We start from the raw sequence: 26,752 nt of genomic DNA on the forward strand, positions 1-26,752 counted from the left end.
AAATATTTGAGACAATTATGTTAATTTTTCTGTCTGTACTGTGTAATTGTCAACTCTCTCCAGTTTTTCTATTTGATGAAGCTTTCCTGAATCAAGGGGTGTTTGTTTTGTTTTTAAAATCAAGCTAGTTTCTCCAAACAAAAATGACAGTAATGGAAAATGTACAAATTAGTTTTTAAAAGCTACAGAATCTCATTGCTATCTTCTTCTGTTTCTCAGACCTCTAATTAGAAAAGCCAAGTAGCTGGAAACACCTACACCTTACTGAAAGCAGTTAAATAAAAGTCTAATTTCCTTTAAGAACAGTACATGTTTCCAAAAGGTTCCTATTCTTAGGTAGTTGATTTAGTTTGAAACTCCATAGAAAGCCTCAGAGCATAATCTGTTTGTTTTGCAGGTGTGTTAATGCAGGAATAAATTCACCCAAGTATTCCACCTCTCTTTCAGTTTGAAAGTTGCAATCTTCCAGATCATCTTATGCCTAGAGAAAACCATATTCAGAACAAGATTAAGATATAGTGGTGTGTGTGAGTATGCCAGACATGAATTCAAACAAATACAGCAGCACTAATAAAGCATGCATAATATGACCATGATACTAACTCTTAGCGCTTGCCTACACACAGTTTTTGCACCTTAACTAAAAATCAGTTTTATGTATTGATTAAAAGAAATTGGTACAACCCCTCTGGTATGAACACATGTACAAGTTTCAAAGAGTTTATATTATTTAGCTTGTGTTGGTTAGAGATGAATATTTTTAAACTGATAAGTGCATCCACAGTAGGAGGTTGCATGTATTTGATCTAAGTAGTTTTTTTTAAATGTATCAATTTAGTTAAATTGGTGCAAAGACGGAGAATAGACCAGGCCTTAGTGCTAGCATCATGAACTTACCATGTATGCTTTTTACTCTGCTGTACTCCACTGCTCCACTTAACAGTAGTCCCTGAGAATATTAACGGCAGTGCTCATTAGCAGATAGGGAATTTGAGTGTCAGCTGCTTAAAAAATTACTTTGAAAGTTTGTTTTAAACTAGTTCTTGTCATGCGAATCTCAGAGCAGGGATCCTTCCCTCCCACCAGTGCCACAGAGTGAGCCAGGGTTTATGCATGGTAGAGCTGTGATGCTAGATTTGAGACCTAGTACATTCATGGTCAATAACTGGTTAAATGTCAAAACTAAGATGCAAGGAAGAGATTAAGAAGTGAAAAAATGGTATTTATTAGGTTGTATGGCCTTTTTTTTTGGTTAAAAATATTTTCAAATGCAATAATGAGTCGTTTCTACTTTTCTGATGGTCACAGATACACAAGGCATAGTTAAAATATTTAAAAAGACTACACATTAAATCCATGTCATATACTGCTAAAAACATCCATATCAATGCATGATCTTATAAGAAGCTTGTGTTAGAATAAATAGCTCATGACTGGGGAAGAGTTATTTTGCCCATCTTGTGGGTGAAGGGTTTTGTAAATTTCAGCAATGTAGGAGGTATACCCTGGTTACTTCACTAATTAGCAGCTTCTTATAAACATTATTCATATCTATTTACATGGCAAAATGTCCAGAACTATAACAATGGACAAACAGGAGTTAACACTTTGCTGTTCTACATTGTAAATACCAAATATGCACAACTATGGCAGTAGTAATAAAAACAGTTCTATATTTAAAAAAATATGTCACCTTTATGGAGTAAACAATTACGCATTTTATATTCTTACTTTAAAAACAAATTAGCATTTAACCTGAGTACTGATCTATAAAAAAAGCAGTTTTTCATCTTAGCATAATTCTAAGTTATTATTCACAAATATAGAATACATTCCAGCATACAGTCATCTTTCTGGCACTTGCAAAATTTTCAAACATTCATGAGAGGTATGACCAAATAACTGTTCATTTAGTTAGTTAGTAACTGTTCATTGTAGCTTATATGTGGTAATGATATTAATTAAAATACATTTTGAAAACTGAAGGACATCTTCTTTGTTCTTGCCAGATAGTAAGGATGTCATCTTTGTTTCTTCCAGATAACATGCAAGGAATCTGGTTAAAGGAGGGGGCGGGGAAGGGGAAGGGAAGAGAACTCAGTTAAAAACATATTGAAAAGTTACTACTACTACTATTACCAATAGTACAAATTTAAAACTACAACACTGAATTGTTTCTCATGGCATAAGACATAGAAATACCAGTAAAGACATGAGATGTCAAGAGGGAAAAAAACGTTATTTTATAGAGTGAAGTGCATATCAGCAGTCTCCCTCAGGGACGACTGGAGGGTCACTACATACATTCTTTTCATTTCTGTGTAAACGTCTAACAGGTCTGCAATTCTCATTGCACAAGGCCTACTCCTTTTTGCCCTGTGTAATCCCGAGAGTCAGGATTTACAAGCAATGGTGCATGCCATAGCTACCAAGAGCTTAACATATCATTTTTCTCATTGCTGTCACCTGTTTTAGGGCTTTAGACTCCCTCCAAATGATTCTCTTTCCCAGAGGAAAAATGACAGACTGATGAAGCCCAAGATGGCCAAAGCTTTGGCAATTAAATAGGAAATTAAGACAGAGCACCTTCCAGCTGAGGATTTCAAAGCAGTTAACATTCATTGATTATGCCTCTAAATAAAAATGTACAAACATACATTAAAGTTATTTCTGGTCCGCTATAAACTTTGTGATGATTATTTTAGATTCAGTTATATCAATTTTTAAGGGAGTTTAAACAGTGTCTAGGAGTATTCGTTAAGGATTTGCAGTGAGTGATTGTGGACAAGTTCCTTTCTTCAGTACTCTCTTGGCTGAAGTAAATTAGATCACCCACATGCTTAAAGTTAAACAGGTTCTTGGTGCTTTGCTCAGGCTGCTCACCATTTTGCAGTGCATTGCCTCTTGAGCAGATCACATCGGCACTCAGTGCCAGACTGGTTTCCAGATGCAAGTCAGGCTGTTGGTATTGACAAAGCCCATAATGGCTTAAATTCTATACATCTTTGGCTGCATCTATAATGGGCTTTTTTTAAATTGAACATTTTTCCCTATGTTACTAACTCTGGTTCATATCCCAGGCAGCATTTAACCATGTCATCTCACCCAGCTCAGGATAGATCTAGACAACATAGTGCTTAAATTGCCGGCTGCAAGTCCCTTGTCTACACTAGTACTCCAATTGGTGGTGCTGGACTGGTGGTAGCAAACGATGGGATTTTTTTTGGGGGGGGGGGGGAGAGGAGGAAGAAGAAGAAGAAGAAAGACCAAAAACAACAAAAACAAAAAAACTATCATAGATTTCACGTTAGAGTCAGCCTTATTTCCCTGAGGCTTGAGGTCAGCACCATATGACCATCTCTAGATTTCCAGTTCTGGGATCTGGGGACAGAGCAGAGCATTCTCAATAATGGACCCTGACTCCAGAATTCACTCCCCACTTCTTTGGTCCAGTAATGCCTCAGGCCTTCATCCTGCAATCTGTTGCACATGGAAAGAATTGCTATGCCCTCCCAGAGATTAACTAATTTCAATGGGGCTCTGTGCAGCACAGACCATCACCCACATGGAATGAATTGCAGGATCAGGGCTTGAGTTGCAAGGCCTAACTGCCCAGGATTTTTCAGAGGGAGAAGTCTGAGGAGTTACTGGCTGCATTAGCTAACATCCATTTGCTGCTATGTGTCTCATGTATATGGGTTTTATTGTAGTAGCACTTAGAGCTTTGTACTGGGCCCATCTTAAGTAAAAAAAAAAAAATACATACATATTATTGCTGCATTTGTAAACATTACAAAATAAAAAAATAGAAGAAAAAAACAGACTTACTCAAGATCATAAAGGAAACAGTGAAAGTTTTGTCTCACTTTCTTCCATAGCTGGCAGTTGCACTTTGCAAAGAGCTTCTGTAAGTTCTGTTGTCTGTAATATAAAGTAATAGATTAAGTACAGACTTAACTTCATAGTGGATCATAAAAATTGACACAGCTGCAGAGTTCAAAACTGGAGAAAAGTAATTATGTGCTCTTCAACTCATCTCATTCTTTCCCACCTTTTTCTTTTCACCCGAGAAGTAGGGTATATGGCATATGCATTTATCTGCCCTAATTGAGCAATCTACCTAATACAGTGCTATTTTGTAGAGAATCTTTCATGCAAAAAACAATACGATGATGTAAAAATAAAATTGTAGCAGGAGTGTGAAATTAATAGGTATAGGCTAGGGAGAAAAATAATTTTGAGATGAGATTTGAAATGTGATGATGAGTACGTAAGGCAAAGAGGTAGAAGAAGAGCTTCATTTACACCTAGAATAATGAATTATAATGATTGAGATTTTATTTGTAACTGTCCCCCCAGCTGACAGCAGAAAATAACTAAAAATATGAGAACATAACCCAGCAGGGACAAAAGCTTACACCTGCCAAAGGCTTATGTTGGATCCTTTAAAATCATGCCTTAATTGGTATAAGGCCCAAATTTAAAAACAGCCTCAGTGAACTCTGTTTCAAGACAGGTTAGTTGGCCAGTGTAGATTAGGATAAACCCTGTTAAATATAGTTTTTAAAAACTATTTTGAAACTAGATCTGAAGATTTAAATCTTCAGGTTTGAAGACAGCTCATGCAACAAGTTTAATATGTCAATATGCTGTGTACAGAATCTTCCTAATAGGGCACACTGATAAGATCATCTTCTGTGATAACTGCATACAGATTATATTCATGCATTTCCATTGTGACTTAATACATTATCTTTAATCTTGCAATGAAAATTAAAGAAATTAACCTGTTAAAAAATGAGTATTTATGCTGTCTGATTTATGCCTGTACCAGAACAGATCATATATACCACACATTAATCGCCGATATCACCTTCCTCCCCAAAAATGATACCAAGCATAAGAAGATAAGGATGAGTTAAGATCAGAATTATGTTCATTATCTGCTGTTCTGCCACAAGTTGCTCCAAAACAACTTCTTCCTTCCCTGCGTTTAGAAACATAAGCCAAATTCTGTCCTGATCATATGAAGACAGAGGGGTGCAAGATTGAGCCAAATTTGGCTCAGACACTATCAAATATCCAATCATTTTCCTCATCAGTAAAGTGTTAAGAGTACTTTGTCTAGATCATAGTTCAAGCCAAGCAAAAGGAAAAGAATGTTCAGAATAACTCTTTCCAACATTCTAAATCTAGCCATATTCAAGTGATAAATACCATATTAACACTGCTGCTGTCGGGACTGCAACAGGGGCTAATGTGGAGCAGCGTGCTAAGCTCCAGATCAGCAACCATCTGTCGAGACTCAGCCAGCAAACGCTGGAGCTTACTTGTTGGTGAACAGGAGTCCTAGAAGAAACAGAAATTGAACCAAAGTTATTAAATGATAATTTTAAAACATGTTCACTGGTTGCAAATGTGAATTATCACTGGGCATTATTTAATAAAAAAACAAAAACTAACTTTGAAATACAGTGTACCATACAATGCCATTGCAGAATCTGCAATTGTTACAAATGTAAATGCTAATATTTCCATTGAAAGGTCTGTGCAGGATAACAGGTTTCATATAGCTATGCATACACACACACACACCATTACTGTTAAAGACACGTGCCAATGAGGAGACAAAAAAACCAACTAGTGTTTCAAATAGATGAAGAGGCAGCAAATTTCTTACTAGTTTCAATAAAGCAACTTGTCCTGGCAGCTGCTGAAAGGAGAGTCAGCTGGTGGTAACTGAAAATTTGATCCTCCCCATTTCTATACTTATAAACAAGCAGCATATCTCCATGTTTAGAGAGGCATGCTTAATTCTTAGACCTAGATCCTAATCCTAGGCCTATTAGGTCTTCAGTTACCCTAAACGACACCTCACAAAGTGCCGTGCTGGGTTATTGCTCATTTTCCTCACACAATGGGGTTCCCACAGACCCAAATGATACGGAAATAGAATGGTGGGTTGATGCCCAATATGTAAAGAATGGGAATTTGGGGATATACCAGATCTGAGAGGGACCAGGAGACAACTCATGCCTGCCCCAACAGTTTTAAATGACTGATTGAAGTCTCCCATGTGGGAATGGTGAACTAACCTCCTGCTCCTAGGACCAAGCTTGAGTTGCAATCCTTATCAGATGGACAGAACAAAGCCCACAAAAGGTGCAAATAGAAATCTACTCAACATTGCCTGCAGTCTATAAATAAATCCAACCCGCACAACCCAAAAAGCAAACAGACTGGCAACACTTGGAATCAAGACAGTGCAAAAGCAGATTATAACCACGCAACAGCAATATTGTAATGACTAAGAAGAATACGACTAGAGAGATGGGAGGGAGGGAAGAAGTTTCCGGTCAGCAAGCAGAACAAAGGAACAACCTCTAATAGTAGCACCCACTCAATCTCAGATCCCAAAGTTTACTGGGATTGACTAATGGTGACTAGCGCTTTGCAAGCATGCTTGCTATTACCTGGTCCCTGATGCAAAGGGGAGACCCTCTGGCTTTGCCCCTTATGCTGGCACCATCAATAAAGCCAGCATAATTTTCCCTGCAGCATTTGCAGCCTAAATACTGCAACATCATGCTAACTCATGGTGGGAAACTGGAAGTGAAATTATTATTTTAATTGACTAAGCAGAACCAAATATTTTTAAAAGGCATAGACATGACAAGCGAGACTTTTAAAGTGATTCCAGTTTTAATAATCAATAACTCAGTGTAAAAAAAACAAAAAAACAAAAAGGTTTTTTCTACATGATTTGTGACTTGACAATACTCTTTAAAACCCTTTCTAAAAGTCTAATTTACTTCAGAGATAAAAAGGAGAAAGAATAAAAACCAGACAAACCCACTCTTTTGTGAAAGTAAATTCACTCTTAGCCATTCTAAAACTAATGTACCACGTTATGAAGCTAGATACTGACTGTAGGACTGGTGCACTTATTTGCTGACTGAATCACTGATAAGTTACTGATCTCTGAAGGGAGGTCTGCATCGAAGAATCTCTCACATTTCTGGGGCCCATCTCTCTTCTGTGTGGACGTCAAACAGGGAGAGTCCAAGTAAAAGGAATTCAGATCCACATGTTCTTCACTGTCAATAAAATTAAGATATTTCCTGAAACAATATCACCAGTAAAATCACTAAGAAAAGTCATAACGCAACATAAATATACTTAGGCCTTGATCCAGCAAAGCCGTCAATACATGTATACCTAAGTCAATGACATTACTCTCAAAGTTATTCACATGCTTAAGTGCTTTGATGGATCCAGCCTTATTTTCTGAGTACAAGAGAGGAATCCTGAAATACTTCCATGAAGCAGCTTAGCATGTTTTCCTTAAATGACAGCACAAAAAAAAATATCAAGGTACCTCTCAAACTATCTAAATGAAAGCAGCACCCCATGCTTTCATTTTCTGCCTCCACCTATTCCCTTATTAAAAACCTCCTTTAAACAAGTCTAAAAATGTAGCTTTAAAATATTAAAGTGAAAATTTTAAGAGTTTAAAAAGTTATTTCCCCACTTTGGATATCACTGTCAGCTTCCTCCCACCCTTGACTACACTGGGGGTTTTTGGTGATCGTGGGTAGAGGGGACCGAATTTAAATACAATTTATGAGAAATTGTAACTACAGCTAACACTCAACTGCCTGGATAGGGTTTCAGAGCATGAAGCTAAAGGTGTATTGTTTCAGCTCTGTCAGGAGGTAAACATCAGGCAGTGTAGACTCAGGCCTGACCTTTGGACACACCCGCAACAGCATGCAAGACCTTTTCAGCCTAGAACTTCACATGCAGCATCATCTCTTTATACTTTCAGCTTTTCTCCGCTGAACTTTAGACCATCACTTATTAGAAAAGGTAGTATACTAAGAAGAGAGAAAATTCCAAAGTTGATATCACTAATATTTTATATGTATGTAAAGCTTTTTTATGCCAAAGGACTTCAACCTATACATAATTCCACATACAAAAAAAAAAAATTTAAATGTAGGATTCAGGTTGCTTGAGTATATTTCTTCACACCACCACATATTAAAAAAGCAAATTAAATTATAAGTTAAGGCAATAGTTACACCCAACACAATACCAGTGTCCAAGCACTGACCCGCTACTATCAGGATACTCAACCATAGCACCACAAAGTCCTCTCTAGCACACTTACTTTCAGTTCAACACTAGGATCTCCCACAATGTGCGCATCAAGGAACTGAACGTTACACATATACTTTCTTTTCTTTCTCTAATAAAAATTAATTTTATTTTCTACCCTTGATAAGAATATTGCTCAAGGATAGGGGGAAACTACCGTACTTCAAGATGACAAAACATATTGTCACACTACACCACATGAAATCTATGCAAACTTCTGACTGCTCTGTAGTTTAGCCAGCCAGTTACTAATTAAAGTTTTACAAAAAAATAATAAAAACCTTGAGCCAACCAGAAATCAATCCATTCCCACAGAGCAGCCCAGGAAACGCACTGTACTAGCACTCTAACTAGATGTTAGAGATACTGAACTGGGACAGTTACTAGAAAGCCAGCAAGTTGCAATGATTCTAAACAATAAATAAGATCACCTGCATCCTGTGGTCTGCTTACACAGAATGTCTAGTGTAGTCTGCAGCTTATTCACAGTTGTTTACATGTGGGCTCAGGGATTTATTAGTAGTTTCTAGCTGTGCAAGGATCGGTTTATTTTCAGCTGCTAAATGAATCAATTTCACTTTAATGGAGCTTTTTAAATGTTGTGTATTATTCTTATTTTAAAAAGTTAAAAATTAAGAAGTGACCATCCCTCAGCATGTTTTCCTGTGATCCTCTCTAATAAGCAAAAGCACCTTTTTGGACACATTTCTGCATCTACAGGGAATTACCAAATAGCAGCATGCATTTTTATATGTAACCTGACATTCATTAACCACCACTCTTTACAGGGCCAATACAGACAGTCCCTAACCCAAAGAATTTACGATCTAAGAAAGATGCTTTGGAAGACCCAAAGGAACATGTTATCTCAGAACAGTTTTGTTTAATTTTAGTTACCTGCTTATAAAATGGTGCAGCCCAGAGTGCATTTGACTGACATGCACCAACGTTTGTGAGCCTTTTAGAAGAAGGAACTCTTTAGGAGGGATATGAATGAGAAGTTGAGGGCCTGCCACTCTTGGTTTAGGAGGTCATTCCACACTGTGATCCATAGCTTTGAAGAAGACAGGGTGGGGAATGGGAAAAGGAAATGAACAGGCTTGAATTTGGCATGCGTGGTTTGGTTCAAGATAGAAATGGGCCTTGTTTAAACCAAAATAGAGCACAGGCCAGCAATAGTACAGCGAGCAACCAGTCTCGTGCTCTAACTTCAAAAATATAACCTGCATTCACATCCATTAGACAAAATGCAGCAACTGCTGGTACAACAGAAATAAAGTCACTGTAGTATAGAAAATAGAGATTACTCCATCAGAATCACATTTCACAATCTCTCATGATAAAATATGGCAGTTCATTAGCTGAGTTAAGATCTCTCTTGCCAGTTATTACAAAAACTGCAATGACTCATGCCAAAATGTCAGATGGACTGACAAGGGAAGCACCCTCCTTTGCCGACTGAGTACCCAATTAAGCTATCACCAAGAGACTACAGAAACAAGAGGCAAGCCCTGGATAAGAGTGCAAACCCTAGCAAAGGCCCCAAGCAACAGTAAATTCACAGTGAGCAGGTTTGTGGTGGCAAAAGGTACCTTCAACCTCCCCTCATCCAAGGGGCAAATAAGCATTTAGTGCAGATTCCAAAAGTAGATAGCACTGGCTGGGAAATGGAGGTGGCCAGGACAGCACATCTTCCATCTGTTGGGCTCCTATGAAGAAAAATCCTCAGGGGAGGGCAACAGTAGAAGCACCACCTGCACCCCACGGGGCAAAACCCATGGTAGGTAGAGTGGCATTCACTGGCAGAAGGAAATGACATCTGCTCTTCCCTGCACTACCAAGGTTGAATCTGTTCCCAAGTGTGACTTTTCAGGGGCAGAGGCAAAGGGATTAAGTTAAGTTTATAACTCTACTTCTCAACCAGGAATTCACTGGAATGGGAGTGTAGTGGTTCCTAGGAAAGGGTGCAAGGTTTTTGTTTTTTGGGGTGGGTGGGAGGGAGGAGGTAGAAGAAAGGGGACTAGAGGGGGAGAGAGATGATTTAGGAACAGTACGAAGTAACTTTAACCAAATAAAAAAAAAGCTGGTTTACAAATGCAAAAACTAAGCTATGTGGGAATGCCCCAGAAAAGCATTCCATTTCAAACGGATGCCTATTCATCAACCTTTTGTCCCTGAAGTGGAATGGACCTATACAACGTTTGTTGGGTTGTTTTAAACAAACAAGAAAGAGTCAGTACCTTAGACATGCCCCTATATAAAGTTCATACAATTGGATGTTGGAATATATTCTCTGGGCAAGATCCTCAACTAGTGTAAATCAGTGTAAATCTATTGCAGTGACTTGTGCTAGCTAAGAAGATGGGCCTCTTCTGTGTCTTGTGGAGAGCTAAGTGGGAATAGGGAGGAATTCTTTGTAAAGTGATCCAAAGGATTAAGTCCTTGTACAATAATGTTGACAACAACTGAAAAAAAATTAGGCAATCTGAGGAGGGAAACTGAAGGGAAGTGCTCCTCAGTGAACAGCTGCTGTCATGGGATATCCATCAGAATAGTTAGAGCTTTGAATTTCCTTGCCTATTGTCAGCATAACACTATGTACATAAATGTTTCCTTAGAGGGCTCCCAAAGCCTGCAAAAATATACCAGTATCTCTTTAAAACTTCTCAATATTCAGAAATTCATTCTCCATCCCACTGGCCTCTGACTACATCTCAATTTTTTCTAATACGACACAGGGATCTAAAGCTCAATAAATGTGTCAGACAACTAAGATTATTGTGGGATCACCACCATATTAAGCTATGGGTTTGGTTTATTATTAAACTTACAAGTTATTTCATTTTCTTTCCTTAACTAAGGTGACTTAATTTGAAGCAGAAGATGTAAAAAAAAAAAAAAAAAAAAAAAGGCATGGATTTTACATCCTTTTCCAGACAATTATTGAGTTGCCAAATGAGATCAAAAAGGGCAATAAAAACTTCACACAGCGACTAGATTTTATATCTGCCTTAAAAGGCACCATCTTAAAAAGAATCTCGTGTGTGAAGATTTTGTTTAGGTAACACTATAACCAAACGTGGTGGTTTTTTTTATAAACAAAAAATAAAATTAAAAGAAAAAAAATCCATTCTTCCCCCTTAATTTGATATTTTGTGCATTTGACAGCACATTGTGTAGTCAATTTCAGAGCTTCCCTTGTTTGTCTGGGTCTTTCACACAACCAGAGAACACAAAAAATTTATAAAAACAGGAAAATGGGATACTTCAAACTACGTAATTTCTTTTAAATTTACTAAGTTTCAAGTTGCTAGTCTTCCTTTAAAACTTAATATGGGATTATTTTAAATCTTGTACAGGTTAAATAAAAGTTGTCAAGAGGTAGTCCAGTTTTCTACTTAATTACAGCTGTATCTATATATTTGGGTTTTCAAATGTAACAAATACATAACCTTTTTAAGCTGGTACTTTTTATTCCATGTGCAGTCTTGGGACAGTTGCAAACTGCTCTGCACCACACATTTCCATCTCCTTCTATGGGTCTGAAAATCTGCATCCATTCCAGATCTGTTACTGGCTTATAACATGCAGCTTTATCTATGATGGAGTTAAGAGTACAGAAGCCAGATTCATCTATGGGAAATGTACCAGGAGACGCTCTGCTTTTTCGGTCACATAAAATTCCCACTGTCTCTGTCTGATCATTACATTCAACATCAGCTCTGTCAGACGGCTTTGACCCAGGACGCCAGCAATTCAACGAATCTAAATGAGGACTGAAGTTGAGCCAATGCTCATGTATAGGTAAAGATGCTCCAAAGTTTTGTTGGTCTCTGCTTAGAAATACATCTTGTGAAGTTTGCGATGTTGTTTCCCTGCCTTCCACAGACCTCATACTGTTTCTATCAGATACAGTTCTGCTGTCTAGTTCATCGGTGCTTACCGAAGCATTCTGCTTTTCATCTTCCATAAACAAAGTCTTTTGTCCACGTGATAAGCCTTTAAAGATTTTCTGAAGCCGATTTAAGTGAGCAGAGGTACTTTCCTCCATGTCTGACACATTAATTAGCTGGCTATTCTCTGCTTCACACACATTACAGATTTTTTTTAGACTGCATTTCTGAGTTTGCGTAGTCCCATATTCCTTAGGTATCTTCTGAGTGCCTTCACTGCTAACTGTGTCTTTTTCGTTGCTACTTTCAAGGTCTGATAATACCAAACCTATGCTACAATGGCATGATAAAGAACGCTAGTTATAAATATTGCATTTAATATGTGAATTGTATTTGGTATAAACCACACTTTGTAGGATTGTGGCTTCATCCTGTGCTAGATGTGCGATACACAGGCAAGGGTCTGTGCCTACACAGAACCCCACTGTCAGGGCTGTCAATCCATGCATTGTACACTGCAGGATCAGGCACAGAGTCTTTTTATATTTTACCCATATTATACACCGTAGAAATTCTACTTGAAACTATAAATTGTGCTCTGATTTTCCAGACTGAAAACAAAAGCCATTTGAATTTTAAAAAATTAGACACTATATTAATTGGCCAGTTTTATGCTGCTCCATATCTCCATACTGCTCTTTAGCAGTTTCACAAAAGAGAGAGGAATGGACACCAATGTATCAGTCTCTCAGGATTGAATTCATCCTGGGAAACAAGGAAAGTTTCATCTAGGACAGTGGTTATCAACATTTTTTCACCTGTGGACCCCTGAAAAAAAAATTCAGATGAAGGTACAGACCCCTTTGGAAATCAGACAGACAATCTGCAGATCCCCATGAATCTGCGGACCACAGGTTGAGAACCACTGTGGACATTCAATATATAAATAAAAAAATAAAGGTGAGAAAATATAAGCTTTATAATGTACAAACAACAGGCATTAGGAATAAAAGTCATTTGGTGAAAAAAAAAAAGTGAATTCTACACTGCTTTTGAGGAAAAGCATGCAGCTAAAAGTACGTGGCTAAGAGTACCGTAAGGTACATCCACTAGAAGAATACTCTAACATGCTTCCAGCTACTTTTCTGAAGACACTAACTTAATCTTGACTAATTTAAAACGCGAAGGAAGCCCCAGAAGCCTGACAGGCACTTAACATAATCTGAAACACTAGTATGGATCAAATTCATTAAATAAATATGTTACAAGGTAGAATGATTAAGGGGGCATAAAGAGATGGTAAAAATGACTATTCTTCACTATACTATGGCTTATTTTACTGGAAACCTTTATGACTAGATTTGTTACGTTTAGTCTAATAGTTTATGTAATCTGATTTTATAAGCTTTTATTTCTTACACAGTAGTAGTTGTCTGACTCAGAACTTATGCTCTAGTCTGTGACTAACATACACTATGTCTCTTGACCACATAATGGAAAACTACATGAGAACAGTATTGTGGCTCACAGGCCAGAGGTGTCATTTTAACATATAAAAAAAGTGTTGAAGTATTATATATTATTTTTTAGAATACTAAATGTGTCATACATGATCAATTCTCTCCTTAAATAATTATGAAAGCCACATCACCAAGCTTACTTTGTTTTGTGTGCCTCCCCCTTGTGTTTCTGCCATAATTCTTGAGAACTCTCCAAGTTGAAATGAAGAAATTGCAGATCCTGCTGCTGTTTTACATAGATCTACTTCCAGACAGTGATAAAACAGTTAGTGAAACGCTGAAGTACAAGGAATATTATGCCATCTTACATTAATATATTGCTTTTCATCTCAAAAGATCTCCAGGGCATTTTACAAACCAACACTGATATTCAAACAAAAAACGTGCCTGATCCTGCATTTCCAATGGGAGTTGGGGGTAAATGGGAATGTAAGATTTGGCTCTACCTAGGAATTACTTTAAACCCTATTAAAAATGCAGCCATCCCTGATTGGGGGTTTAAAACACACACACACACACACACACACACACACACACACACACGCTGCTTAGCAAAATATGACAATACCACAAAACATTGTAAGGCAAGAAGTACATAACATGATATTCAATACATACTCAGTGGAAATTGTATAGACCGAATAAAAGTTACCAGCGTTGAAGTATGATCAACACACACACACACACAGGGACTAAACGCTGCTACACTTACAAAAAGTGCCATGGAATCTTTAAAATGATCACAAGTCATCAGGATACTGGCTTTAACTCTCTTCTGGAAAAGGACAGCACGTCTAGCAACACAGTGCCCCTTAATACCAAGTGACTTCACTTCAGTCATAAAGGATCTGATTTTCCAAGGTGTGGAACACTCACAGCTCCCATTTGCTTTAATAGGAACTGTGGGTGCTCAGCACCTCAGAAAACGAGGCCCACAATTTTTAAAATTTAATTCCCCAGATAATGACAAATTATTCTGAAAAGGTATTTTATTAAATATCAAAGCAATACATATTTGGTAAAGTAGTTTATTTTAATTCATGGTCATTTTTTCCCCTAGACTTAAGCCCCAATTCTGCAAAAAACTCATGCATGTGCTTAACTTTACACTGGGCAGGTGCGACTCCTCCCAATGGGTGAAGCCGAGCACATGCCTAAGTCTGTGTGGGATATGGACCTTATTTGTCACAGCACCAAACATTTTGAGATAAATCAGTGCTCTAACCTTTAGTTACTATAATCACCATGTAACAAAAATAGGGATTTATACCATAGGTTCCTAGTCATAAGCAGCTCAAGATCTACAGTGGGTTCATGATTTAACCAACAAAATTTTATTACTTAATGAACTCTTAATTCTATTTATTTGTATATAGTTCTCTATAGACAAATGTTATTACTGAAAGCTACTTTCATAAACACAGAAGAGAAATGCAATGAGGATCATACCTGCCGCAAATTGGACAGTTCTGTGTTGGTCCGGACTTGTTTAGATTTGGCAGATTGAAGAAGTTGATCTTGTCTATTTGCTTTCTCAACTGTTTAAAAAAAAAAAAAAAAGTGGATTAAAACCAATTATTTTTCCCATAGAAATCAAAGTGAAAAACTAAAAACAGCCAATACCCACAAGAGAGAATGTCATAAAAAGTAATATTAACCTAAAAGTCTCAAGATCAACACAATGCTTTTTCATGAACAAGACAACTCATGCTATAACTCATGGGCCAACTAAATAAAACATTCAGGCATGTTTTTTCACCTGAACAGGCACCCAACTTTGCTAAAATTTCTAGCAATGTTTTTAAAATACATTACCATCACTCACTGTCTTATCTTTGTTTTTATATTTTAAGATTTCTTTATGAAAAACAAACTCCGTAATAAATTCCAACTTTGTCTGTGTGGGGGAAACAGCCGCCAGTATGATTTTAAACACGCGAGGGGTCAATGCTTGGCGCAGATTAGATGGGGGAGGTCAGAGGCTTAAAGCTCCCCACAGCAGGGGACAGAATCTGTTATTTAGTCTTTTCAACCTCCATTGTACATTGTGAAGTATGGAAGAGCAGCAATTTGCCATTCTCTTAGTACTATTTTGCTGCAGTACAGTAACAGCACTATCTATACTCAAAAGCGAAGTGCACATGCCAAGACATACAATCACACTTTTGTTATTCAGGTCTTCATGTTAAGGCATTTTAAACCAAGAGAGTTCGTTAAGGGAGACTAGCAGCCAAATGAACACTCTCCCTCCTTTCCAATATTTGCTTGCTGCTAATCGGAGAAGCTGAAACCACTGAGCACCTCACAAGTCCAGCCCCAGCCATGTTGCAGACTCTTGTCTTTTTATTAGCTCTAGGTTTAAAAGTGTCTTTTTTTGTTTCACCATTTTCTATACAGTTGTGTGAGAAGGGGAAAAAATGTCACTCGTGTTTACCTATGTTACTAACACATTAGATCAGAGGGTCTCAAACATTTTAATACAGAGACTGTCTCCCTGAAGCACCTATCCCCCCCATTCACAATCCAAATAACCACCTTCCCTCCCATTCATGCTCACATAGGATCTCTGTGGCAACTACATAAATAGCTTTAGTAGAAAAGCAATACTACGAATATACTTTTAGCTTCTTTTAATAGAATTTAACAGGTGACAATAAAGGGAAGGCTATGATGAGATAGCTCTCTAGACCACCAGCAAGTGTTGCACAGACCACAATCTGAAAACTTCTGATCCATCAAGAGTTGGGCACTAAAGCCCTTCACTCACCATTAAGTACGAGCTCATTCTTCAAGTAGTTGTTTTCTTGTTTGAGGCGTATGATTTCTTCACGCTGCTCATTATTTTCTTTCGTCTTTTCACTGAGGTCATCTTTAAAATAAAGTGTGTTCTTCAGTGAAAAAGCATACACTCAGATTTACAGTGGAGTAGGTGTCAGTTATATTACTTACCTTTTAATTTATTCATTTCAAATGTTAGTTGTTTCAGTCTCAGTTTGAAATCCTGCTTTTCTTTATTGATACTGGATTCCCCCATCTTAGCTGCACGCAATGCACTTTCCAACTTTTTAAATTTAGATGTAAATGCAGTAATGTGATTGGTTGCTTCAAGTATATCTTTGTCCTACAAAAATATGAAAATAAAGCATACTTCAATAATGTTTCTATCATCATCATCTCTTCTAGGTCTTCTCATTTTGTCTGGTAGATGCAGATGCAATAGTGAAAGCTTCCCACTCTATTAACAGTCTCATGCTGATTTGGAGAAGACTTGCTCTGAATTCTGAACAATCTGTAAACTCCATTTCTGAAGTCCACTATACTTTCTGAATACATGGGTTTCTGGTTCGTTGAAGATTTTTCCCACTTTCAATCAAGTCAACCATCCAGCAATCTGATCACACCACATTTGATAACAGCATTGGAGTTTTGTTCAGATACTTTGGGCATGGAGTGAGAAGATGACAGATGTTACCTTTAGCTTTAGCATCGTAATGAGTTCCTGTTCTCTAGCTTGTAACTGGCCTATTTTAGCCGACAGCTCCAACACTGAACAGTTGAGACTTTGATTTTTCTCCTAATAAATAGAAGGAAAAGAGTATCAACTAGTGACTAGTTACACTGTTACTAAATAGTCTTTCAGTAATTCAACATCAAGGGGCACAACTCTCATTTAAAGTTAAGAGGGAAGCAACATAGTTTAGAGAGTAGAAACTGGGGCTTGGGAGCCAGTTGTTCCTAAATTCCTTCTAATCCTGGTTGTTCTCCAATTTACATTCTTACTTTTGACAAGTCAGATCTCCTCTCTGTCCATTAGACTATCCATCTGTAAAATGAGGAGGGGTGGTGAAAGAATTTATAAATAGCTTTGAAGATGTAAATCACTATTTAAATAGCAACAAGTTTTGGAGGGAAAAAATAGGACTCTTAAAAATGAATCTTAATACCATTAACAGTTCACTTACCTTTAAAAAAGAATTAAGAACCAAAAAAAACAAACAGCAAGGACCAGAAATTCCTAGATATTGAAACACCAAGTTTGGGAAACAATATTCTAAGGAGTTCTAGATCCAGGAAGGGAACAAAGAAGGAGGCAGCTCTGCATTCTTCAGCTAATATAGATCATAGAGCTAAATTTATGGATTTCTCATTCTGTATTATAGCCTACTGGTTAGAACAGGGGATTAGGAGTTAGGACTCCTGGGTACTATTCCCAGCTCTTTCCTACGATCACAGCCAAGTCTCTTACCCAATCTGTGCCTCTGTTTATCCATTTGTAAAACAGTTATGCTACCACTTATCAGCCTCACAGAGCTTTTGTGACACTTCACATTTATATAGATCATCAGGTACGAGAGGATATAGAAAATGCAAAGTATTACTGAACTATATTGTGATAGTATTTTTAAATTGTGTTTTAGATAGATATAGGTATCATTGCCAAATGAACAAAGACAAAGAAAAAAAAAATCTACAGTTTTAATTACTTACATATCTTTAAACTGATGACAAGATTTTATAATCCACGATAGTGACTTAAAATTTATAGCGATGGCTTTCTAAAAAACTGTTCATAATAAAATTGCAAGTACTGTAGTTGGTCAATTTAATGGCTGCAGTTTTGGCATCCCCACACTGGTAAGTGGCGCTCCTCAGAAACCACTCAAATAGAGACAGCAATCACAAAACCTTGAGTGTAATACCTTAACCTAGTGTTATTTGACCCAAAGACAAGAACAATATAGAAGCCTAAATCTGCAGTCATATGCAGAAAATACCCGCAGACTTCAGTGGGAGTTGCATGCACACAAGGAATGCAAAGTCAAGCCATTAATCAAGACCTACCTCCAGGGCCTGACAATGAAGAGTTGCATCTGTTGCTTTTTGAGACAGCTCCTGAAGCTTCTGTTGAGTATTTTCAAGTGTTGTCCTACGATCATTCTGCTGAGATTCTAAGACCTTTAATCTTTGTGTTAGTGTTCTTATCATCTCATTTCTTTTGTGTAGTTCATCTGAGGAAAGAAATCAGGTATCTATTGTGAGCAAACAGTTTAAATTATATTTCACACACCATCTTTTAAAAAGTAGAAGTACTTTAACACAGCATTTTAAAGTAAAAGAACAACAAACATTTAATTTCTAGAAATGGATGCACAGTTGCATAAACCTGAAGTAGACTTATTGATTTTTACCTGACATATTTCTTCCCTACTTAATTGTACATTTTGGAGTTTGCAGAGAGAATCAATCAATATAAATATGTATTTTAAATAAATGCTACACAGGTTATATTAATGAAGCAAATTTACAGATCCTTAAAACAAAAATTATAACTGTTTTCACGTAATAGTTTCTTTCAGAAGTGCAAAGGATCTTGCTGGTTTTAGAACTGCTACAACAAATCATCTTTTAATAAGCTCTAAAGAGATCCTTCCCTCCATGACATTCTAGTATTTCCATGGTAATCTAAGACACACAGAATATTAATTCTGTTGTGAGATACCACTTGAACACGGATGAGGACACAGATCGCACAGTCTCATTCTGATTGGCTGGCAGTGCCTTCCTGATGATGTCACAGATGTGCACTAAATTCCTGATAGTACAGAGCTAAAAATCTCATTGCTAAAATACCCAAAAATCCCTACACCCTTAATGTTCAGAGAATATAGAGGGGAAGTTAGTGAGAGAAGAGGTCAAAAATAAAGTACCCTGTGGGGCTGATAGAGGAAGACACACCATTGAGGATAAGGGGACTGCAAAGGATTGAACACAAAAAGTGACAGTCACAATTTAAGCTGCACCCCAACTAGGTTGACCTTTAATTTTCAAGTCACAACCTGCTACTGAAACTCCACAATACTCAATAGACCAAATTATTTTTATAATCAAGTTAAAAGTGGCTGTTAGATAAGGATATCCTAGAACAGGGGTCGGCAACCTTTCAGAAGTGGTGTGCCGAGTCTTCATTTATTCACTCTAATTTAAGGTTTTGCGTGCCAGTAATACATTTTAACGTTTTTAGAAGGTCTCTTTCTATGAGTCTATAATATATAACTAAACTATTGTTGTATGTAAAGTAAGTAAGGTTTATAAAATGTTTAAGAAGCTTCATTTAAATTAAAATGCAGAGCCCCCCAGACCAGGATCCGGGCAGTGTGAGTGCCACTGAAAATCAGCTTGCGTGCCGCCTTTGGCATGCATGTCATAGGTTGCCTACCCCTGTCCTAGGAAGAGCAGCTAGATTTCTGTGGGATAGAAAGGAAGATGGTAAAATCCAAATAATCCAGGGAATGTTTAAAAAACAAGAGAGAGAGAGATTGATTCAGAAAAAAAAAAAAAAAAAAAAATTCCAAATAGCCAAGTTAAGGACACTCTTGCTTTAATAAGCAACAGAGGGTCCTGTGGCACCTTTAAGACTAACAGAGGTATGGGGAGCATAAGCTTTCGTGGGTAAGAACCTCACTTCTTCAGATGCAACATGTAAAGCTTATGCTCCCAATACTTCTGTTAAGTCTTAAAGGTGCCACAGGACCCTCTGTTGCTTTTTACAGATTCAGACTAACACGGCTACCCCTCTGATTCTTGCTTTAATGTAGCAATAAACTATAGTACACTCCTAAGATATGATTTACAACATTATGTTTTTTCCTACATATTTTATGATTCAATTTTTTTAAATGATACTTCTCACTAGTAAGGATTCATGGAATCAGCATGTGGATTGAGAAGGAAAAGATTATCAAATCATCAGGTACATCTCCTGCCAATCAATAATCAGACCATTTTAGTACCACTGAGGAAGTTGTCTCTGGAAGGATGCTGACAACTACATTTAAGATGGAAAAAAAATAAAAATAAAAAACATCCTTTACATGCTGTAACATTATACACACAGAGGGGGATCTGCAAGGGCACAAGCATCTACCCACATGGATCTGCTGACAGGACCAGGGCCTTACATTGTACAGTACTTACTTTCTAGCCTGCTACATCGTTCTGCCACAGTCAGTATTTTTTGTCGATCATCTTCCCATGCTAGCAGCTGTCTCTGATGTACTGCAACCATGTCATTGAGCTCCTTATCACGATCTTTCAGTTCTGCTATTAACAGCTGGAGTTCTTTCCTCTGTTTCTGAATGGTGCTGTTCTCAAGGTCTGTGCTAGGATTCTACAGAAAAAACTAACCCATCATATACAAGCAACAAGAAATTAATCACAAAAACTAATTAAAATGTTATCTTTATATAATGCTGTGAGGTGGCTACTTGTATTTTTAAAATAAACAAACCATTTAAAATCACCAAAAATAAAATCAAAGAGAGCACTAGAACCTTCCTAAATTTCAACATAAAATCAGAAAGTTGCATTTTTATAGCTCAATTAAAGCCTAAAGTTAGAGCTAAATAGTAATTTACTTTTAATGACCAAACAAATTCTAAATGTTAAAAGAACAAAGAATTGATAATATGGCAATAATCACCCAAACTAATTAGTTAGCGTCTTTAAATTTTAATCTAAAATTAAACATCTTTTCACATCTGAAATCAGATCATCCGAGATCTTTTACACTTTGATAAATACACAAATAGTTGTCAAGAGTTCATAAACGTTAGTATAACCAAATAAAAGAAATAAGGTTTGAATACTTCCCCAAAATGCTCAACTATCTGATGAAGAATAAAGTAACTCAAAACAACTGTTCAGCCTCTGATGCTATGTCAGGCCTCAATCCTGCAGGCATCTACTTACTTACATACACAATTTTACTATTGGTAGTAAAATTAAAAATATCTCCTTGAAGAAATTATACAAGAATTTTAAGTGTCTGTAAGATCAGAGCCTAAATTTACAGAACAATCCCCACAGATATTCATCTTTCTGTACTGACACAGGTTTCCAGGATTCTACTAGTGTTAAATAAGCGCAGGTTACAATGTTTCTTTTTACTAAGCATGCTTTATCCTGTCTGTTCTTCATCTTACTTTGATGTATGGCTTGAAGAAAAACTAATACCTAGCAGTTACTAATACCTAGCAGTTTTGATTGAAGCTCTCTGCACTTCAGTGAGTGCTTTCCTGTTAAACAAACTGTATATGCTACATATTTAAAGCATTGTTTGTTTGTTTTTTACCTGGGGTGAAGCGGAGAGTGGTAATGATGAATTCATAGGTATTCTGTGATCAGCTGTCCTACAGCTTTAAGATTCAGTTTAGAAGCTCCAGATAATTGAAGTGTTACATGCCTAGACCTATTTGTACACGGAGGTCACTAAAAGAGTTTAAAAAAAGACATCAATGATTTCTGGTACTAGTATACTCTCAAGTCATCCAGTCAAATTGAGGAAACATAAGAGACTTCTGTTTACGGGCTGCCGATAAATTCTTTCTTGTAGCACAAGGACTCTCAACTCTCTCCACACCCAGGGGCAACTTCCTGTCCCTGGCACCACTTCCCTGCCTGTAGCTTGCCAAGCCTCCATTCTCCTAGCCCCCCACCCCAGGCGCTAAGGGCCGAGCGGAGCAGCCCCTCACTCCCTCCCCAGAGCTGGGGGCGCCAGCCAGGCAGTCTGAGGGGAAACGCTCTCCCCGGGCGGGGCTCAGGCCAAGCTCGCGCTGCCGACTCCCACAGGCCGATGGGAACCGCCTGGCCGTCCCACCATTAGCGCGGGGCCGCAGCGCTTCAGTCCCAGGTCGCCCTCAGGGCTGCTCACCGGGGCGCGGGGAAGCCCGGGACCGGGCGCCCCACGCCGAGCTCCACAGGACCCTGCGGCTGGGGTCGGCTCCGGAACCTGTAGCCCGTTATCCGAGGGTTGGGGAACCGCTGGGAACTCAGCTCAGCCCGAGAGGCGCCCCCGCTCGGAGGCTGCTGGGCAGGGTCGCCACCTTGCTGGGGAAATATCGGGGACACCTGACGAGATTTATACCACGTCAGTGTCCGCGCTGGGCGGCGGCAGCAGCAGCTGCCATCCGGAGCTTCCAGCTTAGTGCAGCCCCAGCCGATAGGAAACTCTAATCCCGCGTTCCCGGGTGCTACTGACACAGTGCGGTCGTGCCGCGTTTCGCAGCTCCTGGCTGCACTCCGTCAGCTGAAGCGCAGAGAGCCCCAGACCTCCACCGACACGTGGTCTCCCATCCAGCGGCTGAACCCGTTCAGCTTAACCGACACCTCCATCGCAGGTCTCCCGCCTCAGCCGGCCCACAGACCCCGCCTCTGGCCTCCATTAGCCCCACCTAGCGGGGTGCGTCATACGGCTCACGCGCTGGACCCGTTCCCCGGAAAAGTTCGAACGCCGCGCGAGCGGCTAAAGAGGTTGGTCGCGAGCAAGCGCCACCTCCTCAGCGCGCGCTCGGGGGGGCGGGGCTGTTGGAACGCCTGCTCCACGGCTTGGGGCAGTGTCTGGCGAAGGAGCACTGAGGGGGGCGGGGCCATGGTCCGGCCGCCCCCTGCCGGCCACTTTTCCAGCCCTTCTCTCGGCAGCAGCCGGAAAACCGGGGGTGAGATGAGAGGCGCGTGAGCTGGGTGCAGCCCTCCGCCTTTCGGGGACACGCAGACAGCCCTGCTCCGCCCTAAGGTGTCCACACCTGGGGGGAGGAGTCTGGGCCTGCGCTGCAGAGCTAGGTGCATTCTCCCCTGGAGATGGCCGGGGGGGGGACTTGGGCGCCGTGCTGTAAAATCCTCGCGATTAGCCCCCGTCGGGGCGGAGAGGACCGCAATAGCTACAGCAAGGTTAAAGCTACCTGGGCCGTGCCTCTCCCAGGCTTTTACAGAAAAAAACAGTCAATGCAAAGCGAAAGCAATGCACCGTGTATGGACCGGTCCCAACTGCCTAGGTGCTGAGGGCTGCTGCTTGCACTGGAAATTGGGAAGGCTGAGGCACTCCTTTGAATCTTTTACCCAGGAGAACTAGAAGTTACTCCATTTCTGCCCTTTGTGCAGTGGGACAGAGAGCTGAAATATCTGGTTTTTGCATAGCTTACAAAGGAATTGTATTTAATTTTTAGAAGTATAAGTGGCTACTTATTTCTAACTGCACTTAATTTTATCTAATTTTATAATTACAAGAAACTAGTGTCTTAAGATAAATGTATATGCATCCGAAGAAGTGGGCTGTAGTCCACGAAAGCTTATGCTCTAATAAATTTGTTAGTCTCTAAGGTGCCACAAGTCCTCCTGTTCTTCTTTTTGAAGATAAATGTATTGTACTTTAATACACTTTAGGGATTTAGCACTACAGTATTGAGCTTTTCTAACATTATCCAGTAGTGGAATTGGTAGAATTATAGTATTATATAAAATATATATACTTGAAACTGAATTCGTAAGACATATCTAACAGAACCCGGCACCTATATGAAATTGCCACAAGAAGGGGTGTTTTTATGAAGGTGACTAATATCCTGAACACAGTAAAACAGTTACATCAGGGCAGTTGTTGCTTGTCAGATACAGGGCATTATATGAATTAAAACTATCAGTTTATACCCTGTGATGACTCAAGTGAGGTGTATTTAAAACCACTTTATCAGAGAAGCTTCAGCTGCTACTTTATATATATATTGAAAGTCTATCACAGTAGCACCTCTTTGTTAAGAGTTTGAACATAACCATTGCAAAGAGAAATTCCATAACACTCAAGTACCAACATTAATTCTGGCCCATCAATTCAGACTACCTGTGCTAAAACATTTAGCAGGAAAAGTCTTTGGTATGAAGTTACTTAGTTATTTGTCACAAAGGTGTGGCTACAGTCAGATGAAGCAAAATCTTTCAACATCAATATAATGCCTAGATTGAAGAAATTTGGCCCCTAGGCCTAGAGGTGGTTTGGTTTAACCATAATTTTAATTTCTCTCAAGCCAGCTACATGCTAATACTACTAAGAAATCAGTTTAAGTCTTTCTAAAGCTAATTCAGCTTTTATTACATGATTGACACAGAACTAGTTACAGTTTCATAGTATAAAGCTGAAAGAAGAGCTAGTGTGTGTTGCTCAGACTGGTTGATACATTTATTCACAATACTTTTTCCTTAAATTCAGTTTCTTAATTAGCACTGTATTTAAATTTAGCAAACATTTATCTTTAAGACTATAGTCCTGGTTTGAACTCTTATCAGTTTTATACTAGCAGCAAACCAGAAGTCAGATTTGCAGATACTGTTTATTCCAGAATCGTATGTATTAAGTGAACTAACCATACGAGCCCATATAGCATTTGGCTGGTAGGAGTCATGCAAATCTTATCTTACAGTATTTGTTGCAAACAGCGTGTCCTTCAGCGTCTTACATTCCTTCAGTGTTCCTTGCTCTCTCAACCCTTTTAATATGAAACTATTAACAGATCGTTGGAACTTAAGGCCCATTTCTGATCTCACTTTTCATTTACACCAATTTAAATAACTCCACTGAAGTTAGAGGAGTTACACCAGTGTAAAGGCATCAAACTTTGATTTCCAATTGGATCATTTGAAAGTAGTGGAACGGTCAAGTGAGAACACATTTTTACTAGGGCTGTTGATTAATTGCCATTAACTCACGATTAACTAAAAAAATTAGTCCTGATTAATCGCATTGTTAAACAGAATACCAATTGAAATGTATTAAATATTTGTGGATGTTTTTCCACATTTTCAAATATATTGATTTCATTTACAACACAGAATACAAAGTGTACACTGCTCATTTAATATTATTTTTTATTATAATTTTTACAGTGCAAATGTTTGTAAACAAAAAAACAGTATTTTTCAATTCACCTCATACAAGTACTGTAGTGCAATCTCTTTATCGCGAAAGTGCAACTTACAAATGTAGATTTTTTTGTTACATAACTGCACACAAAACCAAAACAATGCAAAACTTTAGAGCCTACAAGTCCACTCAGTTCTACTTCTCATTCAGCCAATTGCTAAGACAAACAGATTTGTTTACATTTACAGGAGATAATGCTGTCCACTTCTTATTTACAGTGTCACCAGAAAGTGAGAACAGGCATTCGCATGGGATTTTTGTAGCCAGCATTGCAAGGTATTTACCTCCCAGATATGCTAAACATTTGTATGCCCCTTCATGCTTCGGCCAATGTTCCAGAGGACATGCTTCTATGCTGATGACACTTGTTAAAAAAATAATGCGTTAATAAATTTTGTGACTGAACTCCTTGGGGGAGAATTGTATGTCCCCTGCTCTGTTTTACCTGCATTCTGCCATATAATTCATGTTATAGCAGTCTCAGATGACGACCCAGCACATGTTGTTTGATTTACGAACACTGTCACTGCAGATTTGACAAAATGCAAAGAAGGTACCAATGTGAGATTTCTAAAGATAGCTATAGCACTCAACCCAAGGTTTAAGAATCTGAAGTGCCTTCCAAAATCTGAGAGGGACGAGGTGTGGAGCATGCTTTCAGAAGTCTTAAAAGAGCAACACTCCAATGTGGAAACTACAGAACCCAAACCACCAAAAGAGAAAATCAACCTTCTACTGATGGCATCTGACTCAGATGATGAAAATGAACACACGTCGGTCTGCTCTGCTTTGGATTGTTATCAAGCAGAACCCGTCATCAGGATGGATGCATGTCCTCTAGAATGGTGGTTGAAGCATAAAGGGACGTGAATCTTTAGCACATCTTGCGACGCCGGTTACAACAGTGCCATGAGAACACCTGTTCTCACTTCCAGGTGACATTGTGAACAAAAAGCGGGCAGCATTATCTCCTGCAAATGTAAACAAACTTGTTTGTCTTAGCGATTGGCTGAACAAGAAGTAGGACTGAGTGGACTTATAAGCTCTAAAGTTTTACATTTTATTTTTGAATGCAGGTTTTTTTTGTACATAGTTCTACATTTGTAAGTTCAACTTTCATGATAAAGAGATTGTACTACAGAACTTGTATTACGTAAACTGAAAAATACTATTTATTTTGTTTTACAGTGAAAATATTTGTAATCAAAAATAAAGTGAGCACTGTACACTTTGTATTGTGTTGTAATTGAAATCAATATATTTGAAAATGTAGAAAACATTCAAACATATTTAAACACATGGTATTCTATTATTGTTTAACAGTGCAATTAATTGAATCACTTGACAGCCCTAATTTTTACTGAATCAGGTCTTAAAACTCTTTAAATTCTGTTACAAAAATAAAAATAGCTGTAAAGAAATAACCTCAG

The 26,752-nt window shown here is 38.4% G+C and overlaps 1 protein-coding gene across 11 annotated transcripts; it reads right to left on the reverse strand.

Moving 5' to 3' along the window:
- Positions 1-1,206: 1,206 nt before the first annotated feature.
- Positions 1,207-22,915, reverse strand: CCDC62 (coiled-coil domain containing 62). 11 transcript variants are annotated; one of them, XM_065568732.1, is made up of 14 exons: positions 22,804-22,915; positions 21,705-21,841; positions 20,549-20,741; positions 18,416-18,582; positions 17,046-17,147; positions 16,523-16,694; positions 16,341-16,442; positions 15,023-15,111; positions 13,714-13,814; positions 11,613-12,386; positions 6,929-7,097; positions 5,218-5,349; positions 3,829-3,921; positions 1,207-2,056 (listed from the first exon to the last, which is right to left on the reverse strand). In XM_065568732.1, the coding sequence occupies exons 2-13, from the start codon at positions 21,738-21,740 to the stop codon at positions 3,835-3,837; spliced, it is 2,124 nt and encodes a 707-aa protein (XP_065424804.1). In that variant the 5' UTR covers positions 21,741-21,841; positions 22,804-22,915; the 3' UTR covers positions 1,207-2,056; positions 3,829-3,834. The 11 variants fall into 11 exon arrangements, with proteins under 11 accessions (XP_065424804.1, XP_065424801.1, XP_065424803.1 ...); XM_065568729.1 differs by lacking the exon at positions 22,804-22,915 and adding an exon at positions 22,611-22,794; XM_065568731.1 differs by lacking the exon at positions 22,804-22,915 and adding an exon at positions 22,497-22,785.
- Between the last annotated feature and the right edge of the window lie 3,837 nt (positions 22,916-26,752).

Source organism: Chrysemys picta, chromosome 15, assembly GCF_011386835.1.
Source record: "Chrysemys picta bellii isolate R12L10 chromosome 15, ASM1138683v2, whole genome shotgun sequence".
Classification (NCBI taxonomy): domain Eukaryota; kingdom Metazoa; phylum Chordata; order Testudines; family Emydidae; genus Chrysemys; species Chrysemys picta.